The sequence below is a fragment of the Lipophrys pholis genome, assembly GCF_963383615.2.
Source record: "Lipophrys pholis genome assembly, chromosome: 18".
NCBI lineage: Eukaryota > Metazoa > Chordata > Actinopteri > Blenniiformes > Blenniidae > Lipophrys > Lipophrys pholis.
The window spans coordinates 8,647,738-8,670,241 of NC_137646.1; the positions used below are offsets into that span (position 1 = coordinate 8,647,738).

General features: G+C 42.7%; 1 protein-coding gene across 1 annotated transcript in view; it reads left to right on the forward strand.

Moving 5' to 3' along the window:
• Positions 1–1,019: 1,019 nt before the first annotated feature.
• The window catches only part of zanl (zonadhesin, like), a gene marked incomplete at its 5' end in the record, with an annotated part of 90,909 nt that continues 69,424 nt past the window's right edge, over positions 1,020–22,504 (forward strand). Inside the window, 7 exons of the mRNA XM_080486682.1 lie at positions 1,020–1,334; positions 1,644–1,879; positions 2,050–2,150; positions 4,131–4,247; positions 4,291–4,645; positions 5,105–5,323; positions 17,250–17,521. Of these exons, the coding sequence (XP_080342808.1) occupies positions 1,020–1,334; positions 1,644–1,879; positions 2,050–2,150; positions 4,131–4,247; positions 4,291–4,645; positions 5,105–5,323; positions 17,250–17,521 (1,615 nt within the window). The remainder of the gene's footprint in view (positions 1,335–1,643; positions 1,880–2,049; positions 2,151–4,130; positions 4,248–4,290; positions 4,646–5,104; positions 5,324–17,249; positions 17,522–22,504) is intronic.

Genomic DNA, 22,504 nt, shown 5'->3' on the forward strand with positions numbered 1-22,504 from the left:
ATTGTTTAGAACCTGGGATACCGCGAACATGCAAATAACCAGTTTGTAATGTCAAATGCTCTAAAACTACAGTCCCTGAGAGGAATTCAATAGCACTCCATGAAGCAGATCTTCACCAATGCCATATTTGTTCTCCGAACCGAACTGTTTGATGGGTTTGAGAGGCTGTGTCTGGCAGCATAAATCACTGATTGATAATAAGAGAACAACCCACTGAACCCGCGACTGAGCCAATGAGCAGACTTAAAAAAAAATTGTAAAAAGTTATAGCAAGTTCAGCCCCAATTAATACCTAAAACATGAGATCCTCTAAACGTATTGAGAATGGCTTACTACCATCCACACTAGTAATGGTATTGGTAGGTTACTGACAGGTTAGCGAGCTAATAAAACTAGTTGACAGAGTCCAGGTGTGTGTCAGTAAAAGTGAGCGGGTTGTTTCCTCCCTGGAGATGTTTCTTCAGGTGAGACGTTGACACAGTTTCACTACTGGGAAGTATCATTTGCATTGTCCAGAGAGGTTAAGATCCTTCTCTCACTTCAAAACAAAATGATAACGAAGTTTCCAGGAAATGTGTTTCTTTCCCCGAGAGCAGCCATGACCAGAGCAGATGCCGGCAGTATCCATGGCAACGCATCGTTTCAGGCCTGGGTTTGTTGTTGCAGTCTGCCTGAAAGCGTCGGGAAGTGTCACAATGACAGTGGACGGCCCATGTGTCAGCTGCATTTCTAGTTTATGCGATCTGATTTTCTATTGTAATCCCGCTAAGTAATCCCAGTTTTTATCTAATATACCTGTAACGAGGTTACACATTTTTTTATGTACTGTAACGAATTACAGTTAATTTTTTTTTGTATCCTAATTACGTAACGCCGTTACATGTAGTCCATTACTCCCCAACCCTGCATGTTAAGGCCCGTTTATCGTGAGCTTTAGCCTGGTTTTCGACTGGAAGGCTCGGAAATCTGGCAACTCTCTAAAACTTTAAACTGTAAGAGCGCCGTTCACCATCGCCAGAATGAACGTCGCTCACAGTGACGTTCATCAGGCAGAAATACAGAACGTTCAGTTCATGTTAGCCCAAAATATGAACGAGTTCATGAACGAGCGTTCACTGAACTCATTCAGGCACAACACCGCCAACTGGAACCAAGATGCTCTCATAAACATCTTCATCAGCGGCCTATCTGGTCCGGTTAAGAACTTGTTGTCTCCACTGGAGATGTCTGACCGGCTGGAGGACATCAACGCCATGGCCACCTGGATCGACCGCCAGCAGCACAATCGGGGATGGGAACGTCTTCGCGAGTGCACTGGCTCCACTCTGACTGAGGTCCTGAATCCTCTTCCGCCGCCACCGAGCTTCGGACACCAATCACCTGTTACTGACGTCACTCCTGACCCGGATGGCATTGGACCCATACAGATGGGGAGCGCTTGTTTCTCCCCAGAAGAGCGAGAAAAATGTATTCGCAACTGCCTCTTCCTCTACTGTGGCTGATATGGCCACAGGCTGACACACTGTCCCCTCAGGGGCCAGACTATAGGTCATCTGGGGATCCTACAGACACACATTCCTTTGATTTCTACTAAACCCAGACCCACAGTAATTCCCTCCTCTGCTTCTAACTCTCTCCTGCAGGTGGTGCTCATTGATTCCAGGGCAGTTGCCGACCTGTTGGTCCAGTCCCTAGTGGAGCAGCTCAAGCTGAGGAGGGAGCCACTCAAGAGTCCTCTCAGCCCCAGCCCTCAACAGACAGTTACTGTGGTGGTTGAGTCACCACACCACACTCGTCCGGGTATCGCATTCGGGGATGGTCAAGTTGAGGAGCACAGCTTCTTGATGACCTCCTCTTCCTCCACCCATCCGGGGCATGGGTGAGTCTCTCCTCTGGATACCATCCACAATCTAACGGCCACGCAGAGAGGCTCAACCAGGAGCTAGAGATGAGGCTCCAGATTCTGGCCTGACAGAACCCCTTCTCCTGGGCCAAGCACCTCAGTTGGGTGGAGTTTTCCCACAACTCACTCCTGTACTCCCCCACCAGGCTTTCCCTATTTGAGTGTGTTGTTGGAGACCAACCCCCCCTGTTCCCTGCCCTGGAGTCCAAGGTGGTGGTCCCCTCTGCGGTGGCCAATGTCCACCGCAGTAGACGTCTCTGGGAATGTGCTCATTGGATGCTGCTGTACATGGGGTCGGCATACAAGTAGTCGGCATACAAGTAGGCGGCTGACAGGCGTCACTCCCATACACCCCTCAATCGGGTGAGGCAGCAGGTCTTGCTCTCCACTCAAAAAAAAAAACATGTTTTGTAAGTTGACAGCTCGATTCATTGGTCCCTTTCCTGTCCAAAGTGTTAATAATGACTCTGCTGATGGGCTCAGGCTGCCCCGCTCCATGAGTGTCCACCCGACCTTTAAAGTCAGCCATCTGAAACCCTTGCACTATAGCACCCTGGCACCCCCTCGGAACATCCTGGACCCCCAACTCATCAGCAACTTCCACCAATAACACATGGACCTTCCTGGGCCATCGGGTGCCGTCTGTTGTGGGGGTTGGGGTACTGTAAGGGTTCCTTGTGCGTCTGTGTCTCCTAGATGTTTGTCTCTTCCTGTTTTATTTTGAAGTAACTTGCCGCTCCAGTTCATCCTCCCTCTGTGTGTCTAATAAGTGTTGATTTGTGTCACCTGTGTCTCCCCTTCCCTTGTGTATTTAAGCCCTTTTGCCTCATGTTTTGTTGCTCGATCTTCATTGAGGCGTGCCTCATGACTCCAGCCCTTTTCTTCGTGTGTTCCTCTACTTTTTCATGCTTGGACGTTTGCCAGTTTGTTGATCACTCACTTGAGGATCCCCCCCTTTTGGATTTGTTTTCTTGTTTCTTCAAAAAACACTGTGGACTATCTGATCTGCGTCTGAGTCTGCGTTTGGGTTCATCCCGATCAGTCACATAATGCCAATAGATAATTAAGATAGAATAAAGGTAGGGCTGGATAAGCAAGTCACTTGTCCTTATTCCTTTATGGACAGCAAATATACACTATTATTCTTATTATTGAAGATTTATTATTGGTTATTGATGATTGTTTATTGAATTACTAAAAAAAAAAAGTTTTTCATTTATTTATTTGTTTCATTGTTTGTTTGTTTTTTAATGTTCAAAATATAGATATACCAAACCAAGTCAAGTAACTGATGTGTTAGTGTCTCATTATTACATTGGTAAAAAATAGTGGTGGCAATATTTGAGGAAACGCCAATAAATAGTCACTGTTACTAAATGACTGCAGAAAGATTATATCATTAATTCTCAATCAACTAGTCTCCTCACAACCAATTATTTTCTCAGTAACTACCTACTTGTTATTTGCAATATCCACAGAAAAGTACCTTACATTCTTTAGGACATATTCACAACAAGCCCAAGTCACAGTGCTTAAATTCATTAAACATGAACTTTGCAACAAACACAGAATTAAAGTATCACATCAGGCGAAGAAAAACAACAATATCAAATCTACTCAAAAAACATCCATTGAAAGTACAATCCAGTTTAAAATGAATAAGGGATAAAAGCAAACAGAAGGTTTTTTCTAATATTTGGTGCATGAAAAGTACCCACAGTGTTTTTTCTATTGTTTTTTTTCTGACTTTGAGGACTGGAAGCAGGTTTGTTCACATGATAGTTTCAGATCTTCACATAACAGAAAATCTGTGATGTATTTAAGGCTGATTCCATTCAGCGTTTTGTGAATAGTACCGCAAGCCCCGCTTACACGACAATGAATACGAGTGTATCCATAAAACTTTCCTTGCTTTTCAGGGGTCCGTTTACACGACACCAGTGTGCGGATCCACGGCATCCGTGAAGTTTTCATATGGGCTCTCAAGGGGGAATGTTTCTTTCACAGTCGCAATTCCACCCTACAGAGACTCCCGATGCGACGGAGCCTGTTACTGGGCATCCCATCCCCGTGATCAATAGTTCCCTCTGCTTATGTGCCTGTAAACAAACATGGTGGTCCCCATAGTGGTATGACTCGTGGTCCGTATTCTAGTTTTCTAGTCCATATCAGAAGTTTTATAGTTGAGACTCTCCTCTGATAGGTCAGTTTCTCCTGGACCCCTCAGGTCGATGTCGCCTTCCAGAAGCTGAAGTCACTCTGGTGGTACCAGACCCGGCTCTCCAGTTCATCGTGGAAGTCGACGCCTCCAACGTGGGGGTTCGGGGAGTCCTGTCTCAGCGCCGTACCCAGGACAATAAATTACACTATTGTGCTTTCGTCTCCAGGAAGTTGTCCCCTACTGAGCGCAAATATGACGTGGGAGAACGGGAGCTGTTGGCGGTTAAAGTCGCCTTATGAGGAGTGGTGTCACTGGCTCGAGGGAGCCGAGATGCCAGTGCAGGTCTACAGGACCTGGCAGGACCACAAAAACTCGGAGTGCCTGTGCATGGCAAAGCGGCTGAACTCTAGGCAGGCCAGGTGGGTTTTGTTCTTTAACCACTTCAACGTTATGTTGTCCTACCACCCAGGGTCCAAGAACGTCAAGCCTGATGCCCTCTCTCGGCTGTACGACCCCTCTCCTGACTCTGAGGCCCCCGACACCATCCTACCAGCCATCTGTTTCATTGGGGCCATTACCTGGTAGGTCAAGGAGAGGGTCCAACAGGCCCAGGCGGGTTTGACGGTTCCACGTGGCTGTCCTCCTAACCGCCTCTTCGTTCCAGAGGATCTCCGGTCCGCTGTGATCCACTGGGCTCATGCCACACTCATATTCGGCCACCCCGGGGCCCTGAGGACCCTCTTCGTTTCTCAACAACGCTTCTGGTGGGCCTCCATGAGAAAGGATATTAAGAACTATGGCGGCCTGTCCTCCCTGCACCCAATACAAGTCTTCTCGGCTCCCTTCTCCTGGTCTCCTGCATCCCCTTCTGATTCTCCGGCGGCCTTGGTCTGACTTCGCCTTGGATTTCGTCACGGGTCTGCCAGAATCAGAAGGTAACACTGTTTTTTCTCACCCTCACAGATTCTCTAAAATGGTTCACTTTGTCCCCCTGCCTTTACTCCCCTCCGCCAATGAGTCTTGCTTTCCCATGTGTGCAGGAACCATGGATTTCCTTCAGATGTGGTATCGGACCGGGGTCCTCAGATTGTGTCCAAGTTCTGGAGGGCCTTCTGCAACCTGCTGGGTGCCCGGGTCAGTCTCTCCTCCGGGTACCACCCCCAGTCTAATAGGCAAGCAGGGAGGCTCAACCAAGAACTGGAGACTGGCCTTAGGCTCCTGGCCTCCAGGAACCCCTCTTCTTGGTCCAAGCAGTTGCTGTGGGTGGAGTTTGCCCACAACTCTCTGCTTCCTCCTCATTCCTGTGTGTCCATTCCGCCTGGATGGACAGCCTGTGTACACAGTCAAGAGACTCCTGGCAGTCCAGCGCAAGGGGCATGGGAGGCAGAACCTGGTGAATTGGGAAGGGTATAGCCCTGAGGAACGCTCTTGGGAAGCCAACAGTAACATCTGCCATCCTCAACTCATTGCTGATTTCCATCAGCAATATCCTGACGATCCTGGGCCATTACCTCGGCTTGGATCTCCCCTTGGAAACCTTTGTTTGCTGCCTTGCTGAGATTTCTACATAAACTCTTTTGAGCTCATCTCTGGTGTTTGAGTCTGCATTTGGGTCCCGTCCTGGTCTGTGACAATAACCAGTCTGAGTCCATATGGAAGAGATCCAATATGAAGTATTACTACAACATTTTACTATGTGTGCTATTTATGTGGCATATTGATCAAATCAACATTAATTTGATAAAACCTTAGTGAAAGTTCAGTTCATGTATGTGTAGTTTAGCTTTGCAGTTTTGCTATTTCGATTACAATCAAACATCATCAAACTGACAGCATCTTAAAATAAAGAAATATTGATGTCTGGTTTTGACACTCAGATAAGTCTTCCTTATTTCAGTGAAATCATGAGTCACACCTTGATAAGCACACAGTATTTGTTCCATTATTTCCTCATCTCAACCTGAATGACTAAGTTTTCCTGGAAACCAAGGGTGTGGACTCTATAAAGAACTCTAATGTATCAAAAAGTGTTTCGTATATATGTATTAGTGCTGTCATAAAATAAAGCGTTAATTTAATCAATTGACTTGAAAGTTTCATTCGTAAAAAAATGTAACATAATTAACACAGTTTAGTTTATTTTTGTTTTTTTGGTGTGTTTTTTTAATTCCCTTACTGGAGCAGCATGTGCAGCGTCTCGGGGCGCAGCACTGTGACTACAGAGCAGTATAAAAACCCAGTGGAATAATATTAAGGTAGAAAGTTTCACTTTACAAAGTAATCTGACGGCTGATTGAGAAAATAAAAGTCATTAGCTTTACTTTGGAAAGTCGAATTTAACGACCACAGAAGTAATTCTGCAGCAAAACAGCCGGTTGCCATGTTGGCTGACCAGCAGCCACCAAACTGCTAAAGCTGGAGGAAATACTGGAAAAATACTAATTTCTGTGTGTGTGTGTGTGTGTGTGTGTGTGTGTGTGTGTGTGTGTGTGTGTGTGTGTGTGTGTGTGTGTGTGTGTGTGTGTGTGTGTGTGTGTGTGTGTTATTGCCACTTGGTTCATGTAATAAGTTTACAACTTTGTGTTTGGAAATATTCAAATTCTCAAAGTGGTGGACCTGCACTCTAACAAAACCCAAACTTATGTTAGATGTTTATTAATTTATGTTTTGATTATTTTGCTAATCTTAGAGAGAAACAGTTTAATGCTAAGCTAAAAGGACGTTATAAAAATAGTCTTTGATTTTAAATATAGTCTCTGTGTGTTGAGTCGACATTAATTCCGTGGTTTTTCCTGAATAAATATCCATTACAAGCTTCAGTCTTAAGTAGAAAAACAATGTGATTAATCGCAATTAATTACAGAAATTTGTGCAATTAATTAGTAGTTTTTTTTGTTGTTTATATATATGTATATATATATATGGATGCGCCGATACGACTTTAATAACAGATGAGTACAAGTACTAATCTTTAGCTACTTGCCAATACCGAGTACTGATACAAGTACCTATTAAATGTGATTAAGCCTATTTCATACGCCATATGCAAATGATACGTGAAGGCTGTGCGTTGCTGCAAACCACCTCTGCATAGTCTCTGCATCGCATAGCCATACAACTTATAGTTCGCATAACGCAGGGCCTAGCGTCTATCTTTGCCTCCTCTTGAAATTTTGTCCGAACATAATTTAAAGCCTGTCTTATTTTTTTCATTCTCAGTTATTCATTTTAAAGAATCTCCAAACAGCATACATCGCTCATTCTCTCGTGTTCCTGCGGACAATGTTGCTGACACATGACGTGATGTAATACTCGCTAAGTTGTGTCAGGGAGCTTTTACAAGTACAAGAACGAGTATTCCATGCAGCCTCGGACTGAATACTGGTGTCCCTGCATCCCTAATATACACTGCTCAAACCAATAAAGGGAACACCAAAATAACACATCCTAGATGTCAATTAATGAAATATTGCAGTTGAAAGTCTTTATTCAATAAATAGTAGAGTGCGTTGAGAACAAAATAACATAAAGCTGACATGCCTGTATGACCTCCCTACAACGCCTGGGCATGGTTCTGATGAGGCGGCGGATGTTCTCCTGAGGGATGTTCTCCTGAGGGACGTTCTCCTGAGGGATGTTCTCCTGAGGGACGTTCTCCTGAGGGATGGCCTCCCAGACTTGGATCAAAGCATCAGTCAACTCTTGGACAGTCTGTGGTCAATGTGTTGGTGAATGGAACCAGACATGATGTCCAGATGTGCTCAGTTGGGTTCAGGTCTGGGGAACGGGCAGGCCAGTCCAGAGCATCAATACCTTCATCATGAAAGAACTGTTGACACACTTCAGCCACATGAGGCCTGGCATTGTCCTGCATCAGAAGTAACCCAGGAACCACTGCACCAGCATCTGGTCTCACGATGGGTCTGAGGATCTCATCCTGGTACCTCATGGCAGTCACGGTACCTCTAGCACATGGAGGGCTGAGGGCCATCCGAAGAAATGCCTCCCCACACCATTACTGACCCACCCTCCAAACCGCTCATGCTGGAGGATGTTGCTGCAGCAGAATGTTCTCCACGTTCTCCAGACTCTGTCACGTCTGTCACATGTGCTCAGTGTGGAGCTGCTCTCATCTGAAGAGCACAGGCTGCCAATGGCCAATCTGCCAATATTGGTGTTCTCTGGTGCTAATGCCAATGGCCCTGCCGGGTGTCGGGCTGTAAGAACAGCCCCCCCTAGTGGACGTGGGCCCTCGTCACACCCTGATGAAGTCTGTTTCTGACAGTCTGAGCAGAAACATCACATTAGTGACCTGCTGGAGGTCATCTTGCAGGGCTCTTGCAGTGCTCCTCCTGTTCCTTCTTGCTCAAAGGAGGAGGTAGCGGTCCTGCTGTTGGCTTATTGCCCTCCTACGCCCCCCTCCACGTCTCCTGGTGTACTGGCCTGTCTCCTGGTGTCTCCTCCATGCTCTGGACAGTGTGCTGGGAGACACAGCAGACCCTCATGCCACAGCTCACATTGATGGGCCATCTTGGATGAGCTGCTCAACCTGAGCAACTTGTGTTGGTTGTAGACTCGCTTCATGCTGACTCGAAGACTGAGAACACTAACAACATTCAAAAGTGACCAGAACATCAGCCAGGAACCAGGAGAACAGCATCATGGTTTGTGGTCACCACCTGTAGAATGACTCCTTTATAGGAGTTTTCTTGTAATTGCCTCTCATTTCCACATGTTGTCTGTTTCATTTGGACAACAGGAGAGATTTATTCACAATTAGTGTTGCTTCCTAACTGGACAGGTTGATTTCACACCAGTGTGATATACTTGGAGTTACATTGTGTTGTTTCGGTGTTCCCTTTAGTTTTTGAGCAGTGTATACACATGTGGCAGGGTGGTAGGGTTTTTTTTTTTTTGAGAAAAGAAAAATGCAGCTAATGCCACCAGGGGAATTTCGTGACAGGAAATAGTTTTGAGACGTAAGCAGCTAATAAAAGGTCATGCAGATTCATGCACAGATAAGGGCTGGAGACGTGTTTGCAAAGCGGACAACTTTATTTGAAATAGTCAATTTAAAAAATGGGTCGACATTACAATCGTTAAAATGATGCACAGTTAACATAAATTATTCTATTGCTGGGAAGGGCCAAAAAAAAATAAGTGTACAGGAAACTTAGGTTACCAACTTTGCTAACTAAAATGATGTGTAGCACTGACCCCCAGGGGTCAGTGTTGGGACCTAAACTCTTCATAATTTATATCAATGACATATGTAAAGTGTCTGCACTCGTGAAAATTGTGTTATTTGCAGATGACACAATCTTATGTACTGATGAGGAGTTGCAGCACCTTTTGGAATTAATCACCATAAAATTGTGGTTTGACAAAAATAATTGATAAACTAGAAGTGCCAAAAAGAAATAAATATATACATTATTAAATATTTACTTAAAAGTGTCAATAGTTAATTACATTTGGACTTAAATACATAAATGTGTCTATAAGTGTATCATTAATTCATTTAAATCTGCAGAAAATATGATAAATCGGTTTATAAGTTGGTTATCTTAATGAAATTGAAACGTGTGCGTTATGCCACACGAATGTGATTCTGTACAAATGTTTTGGTGCTGAAACTTTCATGTTTTTTAATCAATGTGTGTTAAAAACACACGATAAAACCCTGTGCGGCTTTGAAATGGTGTCGCTGTCAGACGAGACGAAGGACTGAACTACTCGGGTTCGCTGAAGTTGCAGTTGGTTTTCTTCTGATCGATAACGTGACTGTTAAGATGCATTAGTTGATGGTTGTAAGCAGAATTAAAAGAATGGTTGATTCTACTGGTGTAATGGAGGAGTCATTACATTAAAGAAATAATAATATGGCTCCGAGCCAGACTGAGAAGACCAACTGAATCACAGTGATCATTGAAGAAATCAATGCATTTGAGTGGGATCATGTATGTTTTGTTTTTTTGTCATGTATATACAGTATATATATATGGAGGTATGAATTCAGGCCTCACACTCTTCTGAAAGTCACAAGGCTGGTGTCAAATTCCAGTCATGCTTTGGGCTCCTTTAGACGAGTTTTTAAAGAGACAGAAAGTATAGAAAATAAACTGTAGGCTACATAAAGGGCAAAGAAAGCAAAATGAGGGTTAATAAAACTGAATCTTCTTAAAAAAGTGTATTCTGCTCGGTTCAACTAAAACAAACACTGGATGTATTTTTGAATGATGTGATTTAGCATGTTGTCTCTCACTGTAAATAAAGAAGCTCTGTGTTGACACTCTTTGAATAATGATAATAAAAAAAAAAAAATTAAAGCTGCAAGCAGCCTTGAACGGGTCCACTCCACTTGCAGGACTTCGACCGAGAATGTCAGTCGGCATATGTGTACTGCTCTCTCTCTGTGTTGTACTGCCGCAGTGGTAACATAGATTGCATCCATCCATCTTCTCCTGCTTATCCGTTTCCGGGTGGCGGCGGTGTCAGTCTGAGCACCGTCACCCAGATCACATTGCACCGATTAAGAACCTTTCTTTGCAGGTGGTGAGCCCACGGGAGTATTATAACGATAATAATAATAACAGTCAGTCAAACTCTTTTGAGAGCCAGGATAGTGAGCAGCCTCGCACTTTTAATGACTTCTTGTAGCTAGTGACGCTTCTCCACTAGCTCCTACTCTGCCTTACTTGACTTGATTCTACTCGCCTCGCCTCTACTCGACTCAGCCTTGGTCATTTACCATCACAATATATTACCACAACGGCATGCTCGGCGTCATCTCAAATTTTCCCCGTCACCTACAAGTAATCACCCCCGATATAAGGCGGACTAAACGTACATTGGATATCAGCTCAAATAACATATTAAATAGTAAACATTTTTATTCATTTAGTGAAATTATCACAAAATGTGAATTGTTATGATTGTGCGTCACTGTCCAGTGTTTCGGTTTCACTGGTGCCCCTGTTAACTGGTGACTTCTGCGACCAGCCATTAACAGCCGCTGATGTTAAAATAAGACAAACAAACGGTACGATACTTTAAACTTTAATGGAAATGTGGTTAAATGACGTTCACCAGGACAGCTACGGATTTTGGTCGAGTTTTTAATATCTGCTATGAAAAGGGGACGCTCAAGGAAGCCGGTCACCTTGTGATACTCATAGTGGGTCGCTCCGTGGAGCTCCCCCTAAATCCTCTGGTCGGCCACCAGACAAAAAATGCCAGCACAATGTCGCTGCTCCACGGGGTACACATAAACGCATCTCCGACTCACCACAAACGATGATTCCTGAAAAATCCAGCCACAGTGGAGATCTGGATAAACTCTGTGTCTCCAGTTGCATCTAAAGGGGGGTAGCAGGATACTGACATCACAATTCGTGACGTTGTGGTTTTTTTCCAGGATCCTGATTGATTATTATAGCTTTTTGTTTCTCATTACACTGCCCCCTACAGGTTTGGCTGCTCATAGTAGCTCTGAACAAGGTGTGGATGCGGGTCTGTGTCAATCAAGATTTTTTTTTTAAGCAGAGAGGGGGAAATATCCGTTCTTAAGAACACAGGTACGTGTAAACGTGGCCGCAGACAGGGACCTGACAACTATCAATCGGGTAAATGTACAGATAGAGCGTGTAGATATAGGCCACGTTAATACGCACTCGGATTTTTACAAAAACTGATATTTCCCCCTCTCTGTTAACAAAAACGAAGGTGAGAGAAGGTGGATCAAAACAAATTTCTTTGCGTAATTATTGATGACAAAATTTGCTGGAAACCTCATATAACACATGTTGAAAACAAACTGTCCAGAAGTATCTCAGTCCTAGCCAAAGCTGAAGATCTGTTTGACCATATATCACTTTACATTCTTTATAATTCACCGGTGTTGCTTTATTTAACGCACTGTGTGGAGTTCTGGGGAAATACATATGCAAGTTTGTTACATTTAATCATCACACTACTGAAAAGAGCAATAAGAGTTGTTCACAAGGTTGGTTTCTGTGAGTACACTAATTCATTATTTCTACAAGCAAAAACTTGAAAATTCATTGATCTGGTGGAGTTAAAAACCATTCAAATAACATACAAAGAAATAATAATAATAAAGAACAATTTATTACCGGGGAATATCCGGGGTTGACAGTGATATATGACTATTTGAGGGGTAGGATTAATTAAGTCTTTTACTTCTTCCTACTCCTTTTCGTTCAGGCACATGTAGATTGAGTGGATTTGTGTTGTTTCTTTTACATGTTTTATTCATCTCAATGTTTTTTCTTCTTTCTTTTTCTGTTGGTAAGTTCGAAATAAAGGTTCATTACTTCTTTCGTGTGCTGCTTTATGCTTAAAAGCTCGTCCATGAATTTATCTTCAGTAGGCTCGATTACTGTCACGGCATCTTTACAGGTGTACCTAAAAAATCAATAAGACAACTGCAGATGATTCAGAACTCTGCTGCTGGAGTCCTCACTATGACTAAAAAAGTAGATCACATCACTCCAGTTCTGAGGTCTTTGCACTGGCTCTCTGTTTGTCAGAGGAGAGATTTTAAAATCCTGCTGCTGGTCTTCAAAGCTTTGAATGGTTAAGGACAGAAATACATTAGTGACCTCCTAACTCGGTTTAAACCAACTAGACCACTCAGGTCATCTGGATCAGGTTTTACCCTACTGATGATGTGTTGTTGCAATAGTAATCCTAATTCTATCAGTTCCCAAAGTCAGAACCAAACATGGAGAAGGTGCGTTCAGCTTCTATGCTCTATATATCTGGAACAAACTCCCAGAAAAAAGTAGATCAGCTCAAACTCTCAGCACATTTAAGTCAAGGTTGAAGATTCACCCGTTCTCAGCTGCCTTTGACTAAATTATTTTATCAATTACTTTGGCTTTTTTTAACTCAAACTCTGCACTGTAGCTTTTCTGTTTTTAATCCCTTTAATCTTCTTTATTCTTCAATTTTAATGACTTATTTTAATGATTTTAAAAATGTGTTTTCTAATGTGTTTCTGTCCACTGCTTTAATGTATTTGGGAATCACCTTGCTGCTGAAATGTGCTATATGAATAAACTTGCTTTGCTTTAAATGTTTCTCTGTCACACATAAAACAAAAAAACTAATCAACCAATATTTCTGGGGCTGTGTGTGTGTGTGTGTGTGTGTGTGTGTGTGTGTGTGTGTGTGTGTGTGTGTGTGTGTGTGTGTGTGTGTGTGTGTGTGTGTGTGTGTGTGTGTGTGTGTGTGTGTGTGTGTGTGTGTGTCTTCACACACTGTCAGTTGGGTCTACAGTAACAGTCTGACCCTGAACTGGATAAAGTGATGTAGAAGATGGATGTCTATTTTAGCCATCCTAATTCGTGGTATGGTATATATCTTTATTTCGAACATTTAAAAAAAAAAAAAAAAAGCAAATGATAATAACAAAATGTTAAAAATGTACTGTCATGTATGACAATGAACATTTTGAAGTCTTAGCCATATAAAGTTTTACTGTAAATCTGCACGTATTTCCATTTCCTTCCGGATGCACCCAGTTCACTCCCATTATGATGACTCGTGGTTCTGTGGGACTAAGTGGACACAGACCAAACAGACAATTTAATCTTTAAAAAATATTAACAATATAAAAGAAACTGAGCAGATGTAAGACATTTAACCTCAGAATACTTTTCTTTGATATTGTGGAGATTATCTCGTGTAACCTGGTGACGTGTCGGCATGAAGCAAATGTACGTGTATAGTTGACATATGGTGGAAATGTTGCTGAGAGCTCTAGGTTGTGACTCAGAGTTGTTCCCTGTTTGCTCTTGGTGTGTCCTTCAGTTTTCTCTGAACTTTGGGCTCAGACGCAGAATAAAAAAAATGTTCAAATAAAACTGAACAAGCTCTACTTTGTTGTAGTTGCAGTTTGACCAAACATGTTTTTCTGAATGCTTATGCAGTATTTGATAAGTAAAGAGTGAAACCAGCAACCCTGAACAGGGCGTGAAAGATAAATAAATCTTTTGGATCCTGATGTTTTCTTGTGTTCTATGTTTATATAAAAGTAATAGATCTCTCTATTTATATATATATATATAAATGGGGGGGGGGGGGGGGGGGGGGGGGGCTCATAGCATCCCAAACAAATGTGCTTTATTCAGATTTTTTTTTGTGTGATTATAATTTTTTGCCTGGTTAATTAATAAATACACGAATAAAACGTGTATTTATGGGGGGGGGGGGGCAAACATGGAGCGCTTTTTGCAACAACAAAAAAGTGACAAAATCACTGATGTCTTTAATCTAAACCACAACAACCGATGTATCGTTTTATCATGACGTCTCATGGTGAGTGATGATTATTGCCTATTTGGTGTTTGAGATCCAAACTGTGACTTCTGGTTCTCGCCATGCAGTGTTTATTAATATGTCATTAGATCCACTGAACCAAATATTTTTCTTTCACTGGAGGTTTTGGTGACTGGCAGCAGGAGTTAGTGTTTTTGTGTTTGAGGCCAAAATGAAAACTTGCTGTGTGTTTTGCTTCCTGCTTCTTTTGAGACTCCATCAGTGAAATACTTGTGTTAAAGTTTCCTTACTGTGTTAAAATTTCCGTAGTATGTTTAAAGGGGACATATCATGCTAAATCCACTTTTTTAGCCCTTAAATGCATTTTGTTGTATATTTAGAGTGTTTAGAAGTACAGAAAAGTTCAAAGTAGTCTCTTCAGGTGCTCCGTTGATATCTTTATATTCTGTTTTGGTCATATTTTGCGATCGGTTTCGATTTTTCTATTCTCTATTACGTTTTTTGAACAATGACGTCACAGTATTCTCAGCGGAACTGCCAAATTAGGACATCGACATTTCGAGCAATCCGCCATTTTTGTTTCTCGCTGCGATTTTGTAGTCCAACCGAAGTTACGAGAGGATAAGTCGAAATGTTCGGTTGTTGGATGTAGTCACCCACAAGTTTCGTTACACCGTCTCCCAGCATCAGAACCTTTTCGAAGTGCCTGGTTGAGTTTTATTTTTCACAGAAATGTACCCACATCTGTGGGTAAGGTCATTTTTGTGTGAGCGAATCACTTTAAGGATGACTGCTTCAGCAACCTCCGCCAGTATAAAGAAGGATTTGCCGAAAGACTTGGTCTGATTGAGCGGTCAGTTCCTTCTATCTATGGAGACGACGAACAGAGCACTTCGGTAAGCTGTATATAACGCTAAAAAGTGTGATGATAAGACGTCCCTGTCATTGTTTTGTTAGCATTAGCAGTTGCACCGTCTTCATATGTTAGCGCTGTGTGCTCGTTTTAGATTATAATGTAACTTCTGTGTTAAATAGTCGTTGTAATACAGGCAGTATTGTAGTAGTGGGCATGGATGGAGAAGTTAGTGTAAATATAGTAACACACCATTGTGTTACATCCATATGAAGACGTTGTTCTGTAGGTGCATCATCGTCATTTTCATCTCGCTCCGCCGGGTCCGACTCTGGCTCCAACATGTATGGCTGGATGGACAAATCTTCCCTTGTTGACATTTTGTAAATAATGTGTGAATATAAAGTTTCTGCGCCGCTAGATAATTGTATCTGTTCTATCAAACTACAAAGATGGCCGAACAGGGTGACGTTGAACCGAGTGTCACCTCTGCAACCTGGAGAGGAGGCGGGGTATGAAGTGTCTCATTTGCATTTGAAGAGACCGCCCCAAAACGAGTTGCTCTCAGAAGCGCATCAGAAAAGGGGTTGAAAAGGGGCCTGTGGAGCTATAATAATGAGGAATTCAGACCCAAGCATTGCAGTTTCGCGTTGTATAGACCACAACTGTATGATTTATATGTAAAAAGGAAGGATTTAAAAGCATGATATGTCTCCTTTAAGTGGCAGACTTGTAAACTTTTTATCTTTATCACTTTGGCTAAATATCTTGTGTATTGTGTTGCATAGTATTGTTTAAAATAGCGGAGTTTTTACTGTATTTGTGCGACTGTTGCGTGCGGTGTGCGCATATTGTCGGCGTTACAGTAGAAAATAGATAGATGGATAGATGAATAATTTTATTCATCTCCAATTGGGGAAATTTAGATGTCCAGCATCATCCAGTGTGTGCCATCTCTAACTAAACACTTTCACAACAGTACAGACTTAAAAAGAAAAATAATAGTAATAATATAGAAAAAATTTGTGAAAAAGCAGTAGTGATATAAAATGTACATGACAAAAGTTTGTGGTACAGTCGTATGGCCGACGGGACAAACGACCTCCTGAACCTCACAGAGCTGCAGCACATGGAGAGGAGTCAGTCACTGCGGCATCCTCTTAATGCAACCAGAGTATTGTGCAGGGGGTGGCTACTGTTCTAGAGAATGGCCTGCATCATGCTCCTCATCCTCTTCTCCACCAGCTCATCGACAGTGTCCACTCAGGACACAGGAACTTCGGGACACAAAAAACTCGTGACTCGGAGGGCTCTAGGAAGCTCGGACTCGGGGTGGACGGGAAACCAAGGACTCATGGAACATAGGAAACCAAGGACTCGGGTAAACCAGTGCTTGACAAGGAGCCAGGCATCAGTTCCACTCCTCCGGCAACAGCTGGGCTCGCCATCCAGTCCTCGGGGGCATCTTGATTTCCCCCACTGCACAGCTGCTCTGGACACCGCCAGGGCCAGGAAGTATCCTGCGCCCTCCCGGTGAAGCAGAGAGGTGGAACAGCTAGACAGGAACAGGCTTCAAGGGAGCCGGCCGGACAGGAACAGGCTTCACAGGAGCCTTGAAGTGGCAAGGTGCTGGTTGAGTCTGCTGGGTCCATGAGTGGTTGGCTCATTCTGTCAGGGCGTGTGAGGATGGACCCAAACACAGACTTCCAAGGTTCCATAAAAGTTTATTGATGCCAAAGTCCAGGGAACACATGGAAACGGAAGCGAGAAGACAAGCTGACACAGACAACAGGGGGAGAATGTTTAAATACACAAGGAAAGGGAGACACAGGTGGAACTCATAATGACAGGGGCACTCATATCTGATGTCCCCTCTACCCTCTGTACCACCTCTGCCAATGCCATAATCTTGGGTGATTTAAACATCCATGTCAACACCCCCTCATGCCATTTTGCTGCAGATTTTTTCTGCAGCTGCTGGACTCCCTTAACCTGCAACAACACGTTGATGTTCCCACACATTCCAGGGGACACATACTTGACCTGGTCATCTCCAACTCCGCCCCCATCAGAAACCTACAGGTCTACGACCTTGGTGTTTCCGACCACAAGATCGTGTCAATAGAGCTGCCCTTTCCCTCCCCCCATACCAATCTGAAGCGGCAGATTCATTTCAGAAATCTGAAAAACATCAACACGGATGCCTCATGGACACTCGACCTTCAGCATCTGTCCTCCGGCTCTGCTGACCCCCTCTCTGTTACTGACTCTGTGGATTTCTACAACCAGTCCCTGAGCAGTCTGCTGGACTCCCACGCTCCCCTAACCCTTTCTGTGTGTGAAAGGGTTGAATATTGTCAACCCTTTCACACACAGAGGTCATTACAGCACAGCTCTTCTGAAGCTATTTTCTTGTATCTGCATGAGTTTAGATGAAATAGTTCCTTTTCAGTGGAGGCTGCCGTATCATCTCCTATAGTTTCCTGTGGAAAACATCTGCAAGTGGGAATAAAAAGTGTGAATCTCACTTATTTCTGTGGATTTCATGTAAGGAGGAAGTTGTTCACGATCAAACCTTGTTAATATATATGTAATGATGAACAAAAAGATGCATTCAAATTTCTGACTGAGCTCTTCATGGTGCATGAAATGAAAATCATCTTGGTTGTCATTTCTTACTGGACTCTGACTGTTTGAGCTTTGAGACTCCTCAATGGTGACAGAAGAAGCTCTGGGAGGATCATGAACATGAGCTGTTCTCTGTTCACTATCTGCAGCTCCTCCAGGATTAGAAGCTATCAAAATAAATAAATGAGACTGTGGTGTTTTTGGGTTCCCGGGCTGACATGTCTTTGCACTTTATTACAGAAATGGTGGAGGGGGCGGTTGGAAATCGACTTGCTGATTTCTAGGCTTTTAGAGGTGCCAGGAAGTCGTCCAGAGAAGATTATCCAGATTATGGAGGTGGAAGTGTGCGGCCTCTGCATCAAGTCCTGCGAGATCTTCCTCAATCAGCTCATCCTTCTGGTGCTGGACGCTCCACTCAAAGTCTGTGGTGACGTCCACGGACAGGAAACAGGCCTGCTGTGGCTCTTTTCTATGGAAGCTAAGGGCCCCTGCAGACTCCCATAAGAACCCATAAGAACAAGAAGAAAAGTTCGGCAGTGACGTCAGCCAGCTCCTGAAAAATATGCTTTTTCGGCAGTAGAGTTCATACTCAGTGAAGAAGCTGTCGAACTCGTAGGCCACACACCCTCACAGCAGACCACGCCCCCTCACAGCAGACACACATCTGTAAAGCGGCGTTTTAACTTTTCAACGGCGCAGCTTATTTCTCACTTTATTCTTTTCAGGAATACATTTGTCTGAGCTGTTTCAGTAATAAAAGAGAACGTTTGTCTCTGGTATAACCACAGGAGCTAAGTGATGCAATCAGGTGCATCACGTAACGCCACCCTCCCACATGTTAACAAGCTGCGGAGCTGGTACAATAGCGAGGCTACAAGCTAAATATGATTAAAATATGACCGATCGTCATTAGCCAGCTGGAACACGCATGTGCAGCACATGGCAGTGCAGAAGCCGAAACAAATTTCTTTGGCCAGAGGGAGCTGGAAGAAGGAAATGACGTCATTTTATTTTGGCAGGACCCCAGAGTACCGAACTTTCTTCTTGTTCTTATGGAGGATGAATCGGCCTTTACTAGGCAAGGCAAGGCAAGGCAAGGCAAGGCAAGGCAAGGCAAGGCAAGTCAAATATATTCATAAATCACAATTCAAACACAAGGCAATTCACAGTGCTTTACAAAGAAATAAAAGACATTAAAGAAATACAGAATAAAGAAATACATTAAAGCTTTAGAAGAAATGCATTAAAACAATTAATGAAGAATAGCAGAATATAAAAGGTAAGAGATTTATTAAGATTAGTAACTAAAAGCTGCTTCACCTTGTTTCTTCTGACTGTAGGAACAGTGAATCAACCTCTTCCTGATGACCTCAGAGGTCTGGAGCTTTGATCTTCTACAAGTCAATCTGAGATGGATTTAGGCCGAGACCATTCAAAACTTTCTAGAGCAGAAGGAAGATTCTGAAGTCACTACTCAAACTCTGCCTCCCATTCCACTTTTAGAAATCCTAGGAACCTCCAGGAGGCAGCACTTGAGAACCAAGTGTTCTGCTGAATCATATGGGACTAACAGGTCTTTAAGATATGATGAAGTAGTTCTAAGTTAAAATAAGGATTTTAAATTGTATTCCAGATTCAACATGCAGCCATTGAAGAGAGGCTAATCAATATTAGACAAACAAACAAAAAAAACACCTATGATGATCACTGATTCTCCGAGAGCTTGGCGAGATGGAAATGTGAAACTGAGGTGTCATAAAGAAGAAAAATAGAAAAAGAAAGCTATATTAGACATCTGTCACCTCCCTCCACTACAGAAATCAGATAGAACTGATTAACTCCATTAACTGATGTGATCTCTCCTTCTAGTTCCTTTCAGTAAACCCACTGAAGCATTTTAAACTAATTGAAGACTTCTGAAGCAGTTATTGGGACACCCTGATAAAACTTTTAATCTGGTAGTAACAAATGATGGATTAATTTCTCAGCGTCACTCTGAGCCGACATGTTCCTGATTTTAGAGACATTCCGGGTCAAAGAAAGCAGACCAGCACACCGGTTGAATGCGAGAGTTGAAGGATAATTCCTGGTCCAAAGTAACTCCAGGTTCCTCACAGTGCAACTGGAGGTCAAAGTAATTCCATCCAGTGCTACTCTATGGGAACAACAGAAATCAGCAAGGACTATAACCTTGAAAGTCCACACCCAGCTGTGATCAGCTCCATTCTTATCTCTTTTATTGTCTCATTTTGAAAAAAGAACTACAGACTGATTTCATGTCTCTATTTTGTCACTTCTTTACAATGTGTGTACAAACATCTGTCACCTTCCTTTACATTCACTCATCTCATACTTTGTCCTTCACACACACCTCACATTTGATCTCGTGTAAGGTGAAATGTTGCTTCATCAGAGAATACTTGAGAATAACCATGACATCCATAACTTGGAACAAAATATCACCATGTACCTGCCACACTTCAGAAATGAAATAGTGCACACTGAGTGACAAGGAAACCAATACAAATCTCCCCCACACTGAGGACTTTCCCCATGTCACTGTATCTTTATGACAGTGGAGATTCCATACACACCCATGAACCAACAGAGCTGATCTGTGTTCGTCTTATCTTTTTATGGTTCAATCTAGTTATCCAGTCAAAACTGATACAACCCAATGATTTGAAATGAAAAATCAGAACAAAAACATGTTTTATCTTTTGTGTGATGCTGTGTGTAATTTTACTTCAATAGAAGGAGTCATTTAGTAAATTTAAATTGAATACTGCTGGTCTACAGAGCACTTCATGGTCTTGGACCTAAATACATGCAAGATTGATTAATACCCTAGGAAGCATCCAGACTCCTCAGGTCAGGGCCGGAGTCTGACTCATTTTCATCCGTGGAATTTCATACCTCAGACCAGCCCACTTTAGATAACCACCTATTAAAATCAGCACTGTTCTGTAAAGCCTTGTAATTCAGTATATTTTCCCTTTAAGGGAAATAAACATTTCCCTTTCATTGCAAGTAAGGGTTGCTTCATAATGAAAATTTTGTTCAACACAAGTGCACCATTATTCAAAACATCTTTCTAATTTATAATTTCAGAATCTATATTTCAAATAAGTGTTAACAGATATTCGAACCTTAAAAATGAAACAAAAACATAAAATATTAGATACATAATATAGAATTAATCAATGAACTTTCTTATAACACGATCATATGTTTTTCAAAGAAACATGACTGACCCTAAAACATGAATAAACCCTGAGCAGTGCACTGGTCTCTGCCTCTTTGTTTATGACAATATCATTTTCCAAAGACATGAGGATTCTTTCCTCAGTGCTCATGACCATGGCTGCCTCAAGTTTCTTCTGGTCAAAGTTCTCCTGAGTCTGTTTTTAATTAAATGTACTGTTGAGAAACTTGTCATAGATTGTAGTTATATTGAAGTACTGCTTGATTGTTCACACACTGTTCCAACAGCTCAGCTGTTCCTTCCATGGTGACGGGATCAATCCCCTCATCACCACTGGCTCTGCTTCTCACACTAAATCCCTTTTTAAAAATGATTTAAATCCATCCATCCATCCGTTTTCTCTCGCTTATCCATTTCCGGATCGCGGGGGTGGCAGTCTGAGCACCATCACTCAGTTGATCTAAATTCTCAGCACAAATCTCGCCTTTTCACAAAGTTCAGGTCAGTTTCATTAATGTAGATCTGAATCATCTAGAATCTAAAGACATTTCTCATATGGAGCAGGTCTCCATCTTACTCTTCATTATACTGAATCTAATAATCTGATCTATCCTGAGATCAGTCCGACTTGCTTGGTGCTGCTGGATCTGGATTCTGAGGAGCTAAAAGACAAAGTTTTCCCAGTTGTGTGGCGTCACGTCATACTATTATTCAAATGATATAATTTCATGTTATATGGCACAAAGACACAGAATTCATTGACTTAATAATCAAATTGAACAGTGGTTTGGAGGCAAAGTTAAACATCTTACCCGTTCCATCGGCATTTCTTGTTTCTAACCGTGAGCTGGTTTTAATGAAAAAGTTGCCAATTTTTGCACATTTTGTTGCATCTGTTTCCAGAACTTTGCTCTTTTTATTTCCAGCCTTCTCTGCTCCACCTTGCTCTTTCTATCCATCCATTCCCAAAAACATGCACTGGGGGTACCTGAGCAAGACCTCTGGCCCCCCCAGCGCCCCTTGAGCGATGCTCTGTGCGGCTGCTACCAATGGGTCAATCGGTAAACATTTCCCCTCGGGGATTAATACAGTGCTATAAAGTAAAATAAATAAATAAAAAAATCCACTGACTGAGTGCACAGACGTGTGCATCAGGGTGCGTCTGCAAAAAAAAAAGAAGCTGTCAGTGGAGGTAGGTGGAGGAGGCCCAGGAACCGATGGAAACAGCATGTGTCCAACCCAGTGCTGTGAAGATAAAAAACCACCCACCGAAAAAAACCACCGGTCCTGGTGGCTCAAACATCGGACCGGCCCACCGGAAATTGTCTCCCGATTAGCCACTCTGGGCCTGCCTCAGGTGGTGTGGGACAGGTCTACTGGGTGTTTCCAGAACCAGGACCAAACAAAGTCAAGCACCTTTTAGTTTATATGCTTGTCATAATAACGCTA